Here is a 13,538-nt window from a genome sequence, read left to right on the forward strand (position 1 = left end):
CAGGCTGGACTTGATGGTCTGGGAGGGCTTTTCCCACTTGGGATTGGACATATGAATAAACACAATGGAAAAAAGCCTATTTGAAATGGCTCCTGTGAATTACAGGGAAAGAAAAGATAATAATAATAACCAAAAAATAATGTGGAAGTTGCTGAAAGCCTGGCATGTGTGAGTGTGTGGGACTGGCAAGCCACAGTGCATGAATAATTTTTCTGAATTATTAAGAGTGATGAAGATTCTCTCACAGGGAACAATAGAGGAGCTCTGATGTTGTATTTTTAGGACCAACTCATTTTAAAGCGTGTCAAACTCTGCTTTTTTCCTCACTCTATTATAAAAGATGGATGGAATATTTCCTGCTGGAAAGGTTGGGAGCTCCCAGACTGTGGAGGGTGGTTTAGTCTGTGGTGGGAAGGGTGCAAGGAGATGAATTTTAAGGTTTTTTTCCAACCCAAAGCAGTCTGGGGTTCTGTGAAATGCTCTCATAAATAAGCAGCTGCCTTGCAAGTTGGTTTTGCTCCTCCAGCCAGCCCTGTTTAAGGGCAGCTGGAGGTGCTTTTCTCACAGGCTTTGTAGTCCAAGTCTCATCTTAACCAATTATCCCTACTAATAAAGCCTATTTTGCTCACATTCAAGCATGACTGAGTTATTATCTAGCCCTTTCCTTGTGAGTATTTGACAGAGATGGAGCTGTGTTTCATTGATGGCCCAGCCAATGTGTTTTCCTTCATGATGATGTATTCTGTGGGGTGATTAAAAAGGTTTGGATGACCTGGGGGGACCTCTGAGCTTGCTGTGGTGTTCCTGTGTTGAGGACAGAGACTGAATCAGGTGGTTCAGGTGTTCTCTTACACACCTGAGATAATATTATATTATTATTAATGTAATATTGATAATATAACAAGCTCTGGAATTCCCTAAATTTCTTCACATTGGGTCTGTTTTGCTGCTTCTCCCCCAACCAGAATCACAAAGGCTGAAAAAGACCTTTAAGCTCATTGAGTCCAACTGAGCTTTCCTGTTCCTTTGCTGTTGTTTGGACCAAATTCCCCAAGTCCTCCTCAAATCTTTCCCTGTGTTCAATTCCAGCATGGAGAGGTTTGTTTTGTGCTGAGCATCTCTACATCCAGAGGGAAGTTTGACTTGGGCCAGCAATTCCCCACAGTCTTTTTGGGTCTTTGGACTTTTGCAGCAACTCCACTTGAAATCCTGACTCTGTCAAGGAGAAATGAAATAAATTTGGAGCCTTGGAATGAAATAAAAGCCTGGAATTGGAATGCAGGTTGAGATGATGAACACAAAAGCTTTAATTAGGTTTTCTGTGGTGGCCAGTTGGGCACCACCAATAAGGAGCTGGTTGTGAGGAGGATTTGGGGTGGCTGACAGGAGAGCAGACAGGAGCTGAATCAGGGCACAGCAGGGAGAGCATTGTCAGGCAGATGGAGGAAATGGGGTTGTGCAGCACCTGGTCAGCCTTACAAATCCCCAGCTTTGCTGAAAGGAAGGCATGTCCCAGGGGCAGGGCACACAGGAGGGGCTGGAGAGGCAGCCAGGGATGGGTGTGAGGGCAGATCCCAACTCTCAGGAATGGTTTTGTGGTGTCCTGAGCCCACCTTGTCCTTGGCAGCCTGGTCCTGTCCCCTCCTGCCCTTCAGCAGGGTCACTTCTGGTGGCCTCTGGTGTCCAGAGGAATGAGCTGTGTTGAAATAACCTCCAAACTATCAAAGGAATAAAAAGAATCTTAAACATCACCGAGCTGGCAGTGTGGGGGGTGGGACCCTGAGCTGCTCTAACTCTGTGCAAGGCTGGGCTGGTTTGGTGTCAGATTAAGCTCTTTTTGGATTTAGAGATGGGGTAAGTGAGAGGTGTTTTAAAAAACTTTTATTCTGTTTTCAGTTTTAGGAGAAGGGTGAGACAATACAGATGTTATAATTCATGTTATTGCAATCAGAAGCTAACTATTTTTTAATTATAATGCACTATAATACATTTTTCATAGTTCTATTTCTCTAAAGTATCTAGTCTTATTTGCAAGGCCATTCTTTGAAACTTGTTTCTGGTTCCATTTCTCTCTCAACAAGGTCTGTCCTGTTCCATGGCATTTCTAAGTCAGCTTTCTTAACTTAAGGTTTGCAAACAGATGCACACACTGTGTGAGCCTTCAGTCAGGCTTTGAGAATTCTCTATAAATTCATTTCCCACAGTTTGGGTCTCCCCAAGTCCCACTTTGGCTCTTTTTCAAGAAGACACGACCCATTAAAGTGTTTTTCTTTCAAAACTTTGTTTCATATTCATCTTTCCAATAGTTAAATCCCTTCTGGCTACTCAGGTTCTGCAGAGAACAGTTCAGCCCCCAGGGTGAGGAGCTGCTGGCCAGCCTGGAGGTGTTTTAGGAGCTTTAGTTTTGGTCTAGATCAGGATTTAACATTCTCAGTTGTCCACCTGCACAAGTGGATTTAGGGATTTTGTGCCAAATGCCTCCTGTAGTGATTATAATATAAATACTCAGAGAATCCGTGTAGTGTCACCCTTTGGTGTGCTCCAGTTTGTATAATTAATAGAAAATATAATAAACCGAGTAATGAATCTGTTACCTTCCTGTTTGTGCTTCCTTTCAGTTTTGTGTATGGAAGATATTCCAAGTAGCTCTGTTATTGTAGATGTGAAACTTGTAGCTAAAAGAGGATTTTGCAACTCCACAAAATCTATTTTTATTGCAATGCTGGACGTGTCTAAAGCTTATATACAAAAAACAATTGCAAGTTCACATCTCTGTAATTTTTTTCTTTGACTTCTCTGCATGTTTTTAGGGAAAACACTGATTTTTTTTTTTTAATATAAATTTATTTGTTCCCCAGGTCCAAGGAGCTAATAAAGGAAGCAATCCTTGACAATGACTTCATGAAGAACCTGGAATTGTCCCAGATCCAGGAGATTGTGGATTGTATGTACCCTGTGGAGTATGGCAAGGACAGCTGCATCATCAAGGAAGGAGATGTGGGTTCCCTGGTCTATGTCATGGAAGGTAGGGTTGGGAAAAATATTATTTATTCCTTGTTTTTTTCAACACTTGGAGACAAAACCTTTCATGGGAAAAACAGTTTCAGAGAAAGAGGTTGTCTAAATATGGTTGCTTAAAAATTGTGTGGACTGCTTTTGCCTGGAAAATTCTGCCTGGATTTGTGTGCCTGCCTGGCTAAAGAAAGGAGGTGAAAGCTGTTAACCCTGCCCTGGAATAAACCTCCCTTGAGCAGAGTTGCTGTGCTTGGAGGTGATGGATTGCTGGATAAATGAGGATTTTCACAGGAGGAATGGAGATGGGAAGTGGCTGTGGAGCAGGGAGAAGGTGCTCACAGCCTCCTCCCAGGTGGAAATGTGGGCATTCATTATTTTTAGCCATTTTTTGCATGGATAAATGAGGATTTTAACAGGAGGAATGGAGATGGGAAGTGGCTGTGGAGCAGGGAGAAGGTGCTCACTGCCTCCTCCCAGGTGGAAGTGTGGGCACAGCACATGGGGCTCTCCACAGCAGAGACTAATTTTCATCCTTGGGAGGATGGAAAATGGTGTTGGTGCATCCTGGGCACAAAGGAAGAGCAGCCCCTGTGTCCCAGGGTGTGCTGGGGCTTCTCATTCAGCTTTGTAAAAATCTTCTAGCAGATATTGCCAGTGCTCTGCCTTTCCAAAATCCCAGCTCCTTGTGCTTGGTGTTGTCTGCTTTCCAGGTTGTCTCGCTCTCCATGTGTCAAACTGAGCATATTTTGTGTATATTTGTGCTTTTTATTGTTAAGGAAGTGCATGTCAGAGCTGTCAGAGTTACTGAGCTGGATCAAACCTCGTGTGCATCCAGAGTGGCTGATCCTGAGTTCTCAGGGAAATATCCCTGTTTTCCTTCCTGCTGTGATTTGGTACCACAACAGATAAAAGCTTATCAAATTCTCCTTGCTCCTCACCAGAACTATCTGGTAGACTCAAGCATTTTGGCCAGATAACACCTTTTCACTTGCCTATCTATATTTTAATATCTTCAATTGTTCTTTTAAACAAAAATCTTTCCAAGGCAGTAAGCCATCCTTTAAACAAGCTTTCCTGCCAAATTCCTCATGCTGTATAGTTGCAAATACTCCTCACTGCTTTCCCAAAACAACTTGAAGCTTCTGTCCTTTTAAGGTTAAGTCCTTTCTCAAGGCACAGGTTTAATTCCTCTGGTTTTTCATAGTTTTGAATTTTGCACATTGAAATGTTTTTTTCTGTGAATTATGTTTTTCCACCCCCAGCACTGCATGGAAAGGTTTAAGGTTTGCATGGAAAGATTTAAGGTTTTCAGTCCTCTGAATACAGAGACTACTTTGAGGTGCACAATCTGTTCTGTTTATGATAAAAAACTGCTTTAAAAGAATTCTTGAATGGTATTTTCTTCCTAGTAGAGATGTGGAGGATTTGCCCTGTGCAGTTTTGTGCTCACTTCCCAAATTCCCCCCACAGCAGAGGTTTGCTCATGGGGTTTTTGCTGCCTGGCTGCTTTTGGGATGTTGTGTTCAGTGCTGTCCTTGGGGAAAAAAAAAACCAAAACCCTAAGAACAGGACATGTTGGAATCAGGGTGCATTTATCTCCTGCTCAGCCTCTTCCCACTCCCTGGAGAGGATTTTGGGGGGGATTTAGGGGCAGAACTGTTTCCAGCACGGTTTGGGGTATTGAGCATAGCTTGGTACTCAGATCACCCATTACTGCTGATAGATTTTCTCATATTTATGGTCATTATTTAGCCTTGTGGTGATGAGTGTGCAACAAATGTGTGTCAAAACCAGATTTTGTGTTTTTTTGGGCACTTGAGGCTTTCCATGTTCTCCTGGCAGCCCTGTGTGTGTGAGGGCACGACTTGGCTCTTCCCTTGGCTTTGTAACTCAATTTAAGATTATTTAGATAGCTCCCTAAATATGCATAATGCTTTGCAAACCCAATTATGGAGAGTTTATAGTCTGTGTTTAGACATAATGCAATGAGTGATGATGAAGTCATGGAAATGGGAGAGGACATTATCAAATAGGTTGGGCTATGGTTATGAGAGCTCATTTTGGTTCATCATTCTGTGTCCTCTCCATTATTAACACAATCAACCCAAATAAAATCTCTGTTCTTTGCAAAACTCTACTGGAGAGACCCATCTTTGAGTATTACTGAGAGGTGTTTCCTCAAAAATCAAATAAATTCTGTCCTCTTTCCATTAATTCCTTTTCCCTTCCTTACTTGGGCTCTTGCTCTTCTTTAAGCTGGTAGTGACAAAAACCAGAGCTTTGAGTCAGGAGCTGAAATTGAAATTTCTCAGCAAGCAGAATCCTGAATTTGGAGCTTCTTTGCTTTTAATAAGTCTAACAAGCATTTTTAAATTTTTTGGGAGTTTTTTTGTATTCTGGAGTGACTTTACCCACAGTCTGTGTCTTGCTGGCCAAATTCCCACCTCTAGGGGTAGGAGGGCTCCTGGTTCAGACTTTCAGGCACTGGCCCCACCATATCCTATTCTTTAAAACACTTTATTTCTCTGGCTTCACCCTCCCTGTGCTGTTCTTTCAGCCTTCTGAGAACACCCCTTGATTCCCTTTTTGTTCAAAAAGTAGCGAGAAACCCTCTCACCTTTTCCTTATTAACTGAAATGGGTCAAGAGATGCCCTAAACCTTGAGCAACACCAAAACATTTCCCTTAGAGCTGTGCTTTGAAGGTGGGAATGAATGTATTTGTGATGTGACAGGTACCCACCAGGGGCTGAAATTGCTGGCAGCATTAAATATCCCTGCTGTGCCCACCTCCAGCAGAGATATTCCTCCAGGCTCTCAGACTGGGAATGAAAAAAGGGTGGGATGAGTGATGCTCTGCCTTAAACTACTCCACACTGGAACTCTCAGCTCTGCAGGGAAAACAACTGTGAGAGGAAAATAAATTTATTTATTGGATATATTCCCTTTCCTGGGAGAATTTGCTGCTCTGAGAGGGGTTCAAATGGAGAGTTCCTAGAGGCAGAAAAAGTTCTTGCAAATTGACCATAAATGAGTCTGCTACCTCCATTTTTATTTTATTTATTTTTTTTTAATAAGGGGAAAAAACCCTAAACATTTCCCTGGATGTGTTTAAAAACAGACTGGATGTGGCACTGGGTACCATGGTTTAATTGAGGTGTTAGGGCTGGGTTGGACTCGATCTTCAAGTTCTCTTGCAACCCAGTGATTGTGTGAATTCTGTGAATTTTCCAAGTGATACATTTGCAGGTTTGCATTTGCTGACTTTGCAACATTCCTAACATTTTGCTGAAAGCACTTAAAAACGGGGCAGGCTGGAGAGGTGTTTTCAGAGAGCTCCACCTCCATCTGGGTGGTGTTGACAGGCTGGGGCTGTGCGTGGGTGCTGCCTCACACTGATGAGGATAAATGTGAAACCTCACCTCTGACCCCAAATGTTTCCTCTGGCTGAGCCACCCGGCTGCAGGCTGTCAGGTTGGATTAGGACAGGAAAATCCTGGGCAGAAATCAGGTGGCAAGGTCCAGGTTTGAGGCTCTCCTGGGAATAAACAGCTATTTTTAGAAAAAAAAAAATTAGAATATAATAGAATTTTTTTAGGTTTTTTAGAAATTTTAGTCATAGGTGTAAAGAGTCCTCCCCTTTAGGGTTGGTGCCATTCCCATGAAGCATGGAAGAAATAATTCAGTGACACAGGGGAAAGGGGAATTCCTTGGATTAACTCTTTTGTGGATCATGGTTTTGTGTTGTCAGTGGGTGCTGCAAATGAATTCTGAGGCTGCAGCTCTGCACACACCTGGGGGAAGAAAAATCCCCTGTGTGCTCCTGCTTCTACAGGCATGGAGAGGGAAGAAGCAGCTTTTTGAGAACCAGCCCATTTTAGTATTTTTCCCTCTCCTCTTAAATTTCCTTTTATTTTTATCTTCAGTTCTGTGGATTTGTCTTTTATTTTTAAAGGTGTCTTTGTCTCTTGCTTCCTTCTTGGTAGCTCCCCCAAAGGAAGGATCTAACTGTGGTTTCCCATGGGAATGTGGGTTTCTGGGAATCTTGGGAAGCAGTGTGCTCCTAGAAACTGTGGGATCTGATGGGACATGGAGCTGGGTGTTGATAAGGGGACAGCATCTCACTGCACAGGTGCTGGCTCTGGAGATTGAGGAGTGTTCACTCAGTCTCTAGAGGAGCTCAGTGTCTGGGTTTGAAAGACAGGTGTGTGCTAAGGAAAGCAGGAGCCTCCCCTGAAATGGAAACTGCAAACCCCCTCCCTCCCAATTATTATAATTTTAAAATTAAGGGGCTCCCAGGCAAAGATATGGGAACAGAAATAACAGTTCTTTACTAGGAAATACAAAATACAAGAGTACAAAAAAAAAACCCAACAAAAACCCACAAAACGCAACACTGCCAGAGTCAGAGCAGGCCCTGTCCCATCTGTGTCAGGGTGGTGTCACAGTCCCATCCCAGGGTGGTGGCACAGTCCCATCCCACCTGCAGTGCCAGCTGTGGCTCTGCTGCAGCAGGATCCTGCACAAGGGGGGAGTTTTCCTCTGCAGCTCCAGGGCTGCTGGAGATGGGGCTGCTCTCCCTCTGGGAATGCAGGGCAGGAGAAAGCTGCTCCTCTGGGAATGCAGGGGGCAAAGGCTGCTGGGGTGTCCCAACCCTCAGATTGTATCCAGGTGGGAATGCTTGGCTCCTCCCCTGGGCGGAGCATCTCCCCAGGGGATGATGGAATTTGATCAGCCCTGCAGGGACACTCACTGGCCATGGACAGAAGATAATTAGTCATGGGTTTGGGAAAATGTCCTGTGGCAGCAGCTTCTTCTTTGCTCTCCTGTTTCATGCTTTCATCTGCTTTTGTACTGTTCATTTTTGTTTCTTTCATCCTGGTATTGGAGGGTTGGGCAGGAGTCAGATCAGGGTTTTTTCCTCTGCAGGCTTCATGGCTTTCCTGCCTCTTGGAGAAATTGGGTTGTCCTGCCATACCCAGGGCAATGGAATGCAAATCTTCCACTGTTATCTGCTTGTTATTATAATTTTACGGTGTCTTAATAATTAACTCTTCCAAGAGTATTATTTACCCATATTAGTGATGGGGAATTAAACATTTCTTGTACTTATTGCGTGAAATGTTCATGAGATGAAATGGGATATGAAAGGATGATTGGGCTTGTGACAGATGTGGTTTGATATTCTGGATAGAGCAGTTATTTTTAAAGCTGCACAACTAAACCTTAGCACTTAAAATGCAAGCAGAAATAATGGTGAAGTCATCCCTTTTCAGCTAGGAAAACCTAATCTTTGGTTAACTAAGCCAATATTTGGTGGGGAGGAGAAGAAAATGGAATCCAAGCTGGGACTGATGACTTCAGACTTCCCAAATTTGTGAAGCTGTTGCCAGACCGGCAGAGGAGAGGAGGAACTGGAGGATATTTGATGATTTATACAGATATAAATCCCCCAAAGAGCAAAGTCTGGTGTCCCTGTCCTCAGCCAAACCCTGCTGCCAGCACAAATTCCTGTTGGAATTGGATGAGAGGGGCCTGCTGGCAAGTTCTTCTGCAGGGCTGTAGAAGTTTGAGTGTTGAGCTGACCTGAGAATTCCTTTCATTTCTCCTGTGAATGCCCAGCTTTCTTTGGGATCTGCTCCTATTCAGTGATTTACTCCTCTTGCCATTCCTCTAATCATTACCTGAGCCTCTCTGAGTCTTTCTGCAGTATGGTACTGACATAAAACTGGGGCAGCCTTGGCAAAAGCTGAAAGAATTCATCGCTGGGGAGGAGAACTCGGAGTTTATCAAACAGATAAATCATTCTGTAAATGCTTTCCTACAACCTGCTTCATCCCCAGGCAGCCAGATATCCATCTATCCCTCTCCAGGGAAAACAGGGGATAGGTGTAACCTCTTCCAAAACAGTTCCCACTGGATGATAAATGTAATTATAATGGATTTTCCCCCCACATAAGATCATAGCTGATGTGCCATTTGTTTTTGTACTGCTCAGCAGTTATTTGAGGGCTGCTTTTTGGTGAAGGGGTTTTATTTACCAAAGAAATTGGGGAGATAAAGCCTCATTCATTTTATTAATAATAGCAGCTGGAAAGGGAGGCACAAATGCCTTTCTTGTCCCCCCTGCTGTTCCATGACTCCCTTTTGTTGCAGCTCCCACATGTGAAATGTGAAATAAAAGGACTTTTCAGCCCAGCAGTGAACATGGGGGAGCCTGGATTCTGACCTCTGGCTGTGCCCCTTCAACTCCAGGGCTCTGCAACTCAGGCTGTGTGTGCAGAGAGAAAAATTCCATTGTTAGAATCCAAGCTATCATTAAGGGACCAGTAAGGGGAAGGCTCACTTTGGGTGGGCTGCACTGGTTTTGGGTTCCTTGTTTGCTTGGAAAACTCATCTACAAAAATAATCAGACCATGGGAGCTCTGTGCCCTTTGTTCCTGCTCTTGGTTGTGGGGAGAGAGCTCAAAATCACCAATTTTGGGAAGGGGAAGGAGAAGGAGAGAGAGGCTGGGTCAGAATTCTACAAATACAGAATAGCCTGAGCTGGAAGGGATCCCATCAGGATCAGCTCCTGCTTTTTGTGGAATCCTGCAGAGTTTCCTGGAGGAGCTCACCCCAAAGAGCTGCTGAGTAGTGAGTTCAGCACTGCTATTCCAGGCAGGAATGGGTGAAATGGGGGAAACCATTCCTCTTGGTCCCAGGGAGCTTTTCCATGTTTCTTTAACACTTCACCTTGGTGGAACATCTCTTCACCCCGTGGGAAGCTCATGAGAACATTTCCTGCATTTTCTTCTCCACTGAGGCTTCTTCTCCTTTTTTTTGGTGGGAAAAACCGCCCATGGATTTCTCTATTTTGGATTTTTGGCCAAAGCTTTGTGCAGCCCAGAAGTTTGACAGAGACAGGTCTGAGAATAAATCCAAACAAAAGAATAAAACTGGGAGGGATAGTGGGGGAGATGTTTGCATTGCGTTATTTGTCAAAGTTTTCTGATTTTTCCTTTGCTTTGATGTGCAGGGGTCCTGATCTGCAACTTCTTTGCAGCCCTGGCAGATGGTTTTGGGGGAAAAATGAGAATTCCGCTCTCAGGAAACAAATCAAAATGTCAGATCAATGTTTGCACTGTATTTATCTAAAATAATGGAAATTACAGTGTATCCCAGCAGCTGCTGCTCCTCGCACATCCAGGCACAGATGATAATTAAATGCAATCAGAACACGTTGCATTTAAGATGGAAAAACTAATAAAAATAAGATGTTTGCCATCCTTGTGCTAAATATTTTCATAGCCTCTCGGTTCTGTCTGCAAAAGCTATTTTGTGGAGCTACCAGAACATGAAATAACAGTGGGTGAGCTTTCTCATATTCTAAATAGCAGCAGCAGCCAGGATTTGAGATGCTGCAGATCTGGAAAAGCAATAATCCTGGGGTGGTTCTGCAGCCCCATCCTTCCAGAGGAGCTCCACAAGGGACTCTTTATCACTGCTGAAACTCTGTACACTCTTATCTTGGAGTAGGAGGTAGCTTGAAGTCATTTTCTGCCTGGATTGTGAGGCTTTTTTTTTTTGATTTTTCGTGGTAGTGATGTATAACTTCACAGGCTTCCTAAAGTTAATTGTATTTTTTTGTTTCTTGTTCTTCTGCTCCCAGCTCTTTCTTCTCATTACATTTTTGGGGGGATGGAGAGGTCCAGGAGCTTTTGTTTGTAACTATGTGAAATCTGACTGAAATGAGGTGGTTTTTTTTCCCCCTAGAGTTTTCAGCCCAAAACACTGTGTTCTTTTGGCCTGTTCTCCTGTGACAGTTATTCCCCTCAGAAAAGGGAAGTGCAGTTGTGATGTGGATTAAAGATGTGCAGTGGGAATGAGGAGCTGCTATGGCAAAGCCCTTAGGATCATGGGACAAGGCAGGGTGGAAGGGACATCTGGTGCCACATCCCTGCTCCAGCAGGGTCATCCCAGGGCACACAGGATTGTGTCCACTGAAAATGGTGAATGACTTAGGAATTTACTGCAGGAGTCCCTGCAAAAAGTGTTCCTAAGGATCATGGAACCATTTGTGCCCCTAAACCTGTAACCCATGGCAAGGGGTAGAAGGAGGTGAGCTTTAAAGTTCCTCCCAGCCCAAAGTTTAGGATTTATTTGGCAGAAATAAGATGGAGAACTGACATCACCGCTGTAATTTAAGTTTTCCAGTGATCCCTAGAGGTTTGTAGTAACCCATGGGGTAAAAATTCCACAGTGGCTGAGGAAAATCCCCAAGTGTCAGGTCCCAGGGTAGAGTTTTTTAGAACCAATGGGTCAACGTGGCCTGAAATGAGAACCAGCTCCAGAGATCTCCATTTAGCACTGCGCTCCTGTGTTCAAATTTGGACTGAATAAACCCATGGAAGATAATTTTTAAATTTTTTTTTTAAGCAAGGAATGTTTTTGTTCCTGGTTGGTACAAGATAAGAGAAGATGTCCTTGGGAATGTTCATCTGGAAGGGAACAAGTGGACCTGCTGCATGATGAATGAAAAGAAAGGAAGTTTATTTTCTGCTTTCTACCAGCAGCCTCTGCTTATTATCATTTGTCAGCTCTCTCCAGGACATTGCTTTCCTTCTTGGAAAAACCAAGCCTTTTTCACAGACCCCACTTGGCTGAACATATTTAACACTGCAGAACATATTTAACACTGCAGAACTTACTTTGCTCATCATTGCTGCTGGGAGGATCATTTATATCCTGCTCTTGTGCTCTGTGGACTGGAACAAAAAGCATTTGGGTTTCCTCAGGAGCTTTGGGTGGTGGTTGGGAAGATCAAGGGCATGGAGAGTGCTGAGAAGTCCCAACAGCTTCTTGTGCTGCTTTGCCTTTTAAATATTAATGTTAATCTCAGTTTTCTGTCTTACTAAAATAAATAAATCCTAGATGGTTTGGGCTGGGAGGGACCTTAAAGAACATTTCATTCCCTGCCATGGGCCAGGGACACCTTCCACTGTCCCAGGTTGCTCCAACCTGCCCTTGATCGCTTCCAGGGAAGCCTCTGATTTAGCTGACAAAAAAAGCAGGGTTGGAGTTCTTTATCCCTCTTCCTGGTCCCCAGATTTGCTTCCCAGTTCTGCAGCTGGGTGATTTCCATGTGTTAGCATTCCGAGCCAGGTCCTTGGGTGACACAAACCAGCACAGCCCCATCTGTCACCGAGCTGCCGTCTCCATGCTCTGTTTAATGTTGTTATTTACCAGAGGAAGATGAGCAGTAAGTGAAACCTTTCCTTCGTGCTCTGGCCTGAAACGAGGCAGGCTGAAAAAGAGACTGAGAGCTGGGGCCAAAGCAGAACATAAAATCTGACAGTAAATGAAAGCTGATGGGAGGCAATGGAGTGTGGAATGGGATGTGGATTCTGGGACTTCCACTGAGGACTGCTCAGTGCTGATCGGGTCAAGGCAGGAAGGAGTGTGGGAAGGGACCTCAAAGGGACACCTTCCACTGTCCCAGGCTGCTCCAAGCCCCAGTGTCCAGCCTGGCCTTGGGCACTGCCAGGGATCCAGGGGCAGCCACAGTTGCTCTGGGTACCCTGTGCCAGGGCCTGCCTAATTCCTTACCAATGTCCCATCCATCCCTGCCCTCTGGCACTGGGAAGCTGTCTCCTGTGTCCTGTCCCTCCATCCCTTGTCCAAAATCTCTCTCCATCTCTCCTGTAGCTCCTTCAGGCCCTGCAAGGCACAATTGGTCACCTCAAAGCTTCTCCTCTCCAGGTGAACAATCCCAGCTCTCCCAGCCTTTCCTCCCAGCAGAGCTGCTCCATCCCTCTGCCCATCCTGGAGCCTCCCCTGGGCTCTCCCCAGCAGCTCCAGGTCCCTCCTGTGCTGGGCCCCATGGAATGGAGAAATCCTATTCCTTAGGGTTACCAATGTCTGAACAGGTTAAGGGTTAAAAACTCTCACTGGGTTTTTGTTCCCCCTGAGTAGGTGATGAAAATGATCTGTTTCCTAATACAGTTTTAATTTTCTGAACCCTACAAGTCAGACTTGGCACTCAGGAGGCGTTTCCAGAGCTGTGCATTGTGCTGCAGCACACAGCAAAGAGAGGTGCTGGAGATTTATTTTCCTGTCTGGAGATGAGTTATAAGTACATTCACCACATTATGCAGATCAGCTGTCAGACTGTGGGATATCTGCATCAGGAATGGCTCTGATGCCAGAATAGAAATCAGGGAGTATTCACTCCAATATTACAAATTAGTGATTTTAAGAGCTCCATAAGGAGTGGAAAGAATCAGGGTTTTTAAAAGCTCAGAATAAACAAGTTAATGCAGTGATAGTGCTGTGGGAGTGAATGAGCATCAGTGTTGGGGTTTCTCAGAGTCCTGTCAGCCTGATTTGGGTTGTCCTGTGTTTATTCAGGATGTTATTCCCCACAATGGGGAGGTCCTGGCACAGGTTGCCAGAGAAGTTGTAGATTCTCAATCCCTGTAAGTGTCCAAGGCCAGTCTGGACAAGGCTTTAAAGCTCATCCAGTTCCTCCTCCTGCAATGGGCAG

At 44.5% G+C, this 13,538-nt stretch overlaps 1 protein-coding gene across 2 annotated transcripts in view; it reads left to right on the forward strand.

Moving 5' to 3' along the window:
* PRKG1 (protein kinase cGMP-dependent 1) overlaps positions 1-13,538 on the forward strand; it is a gene marked incomplete at its 5' end in the record, with an annotated part of 340,143 nt that overhangs the window by 57,358 nt on the left and 269,247 nt on the right. For both annotated transcript variants that reach the window (XM_084210094.1, XM_084210093.1), the window contains one exon: positions 2,859-3,025. In XM_084210094.1, coding sequence (XP_084066220.1) covers positions 2,859-3,025 — 167 coding nt within the window. The remainder of the gene's footprint in view (positions 1-2,858; positions 3,026-13,538) is intronic.

This window comes from Fringilla coelebs (assembly GCF_963513975.1).
Source record: "Fringilla coelebs genome assembly, chromosome: 8".
In the NCBI taxonomy this organism is placed as follows: Eukaryota; Metazoa; Chordata; class Aves; order Passeriformes; family Fringillidae; genus Fringilla; species Fringilla coelebs.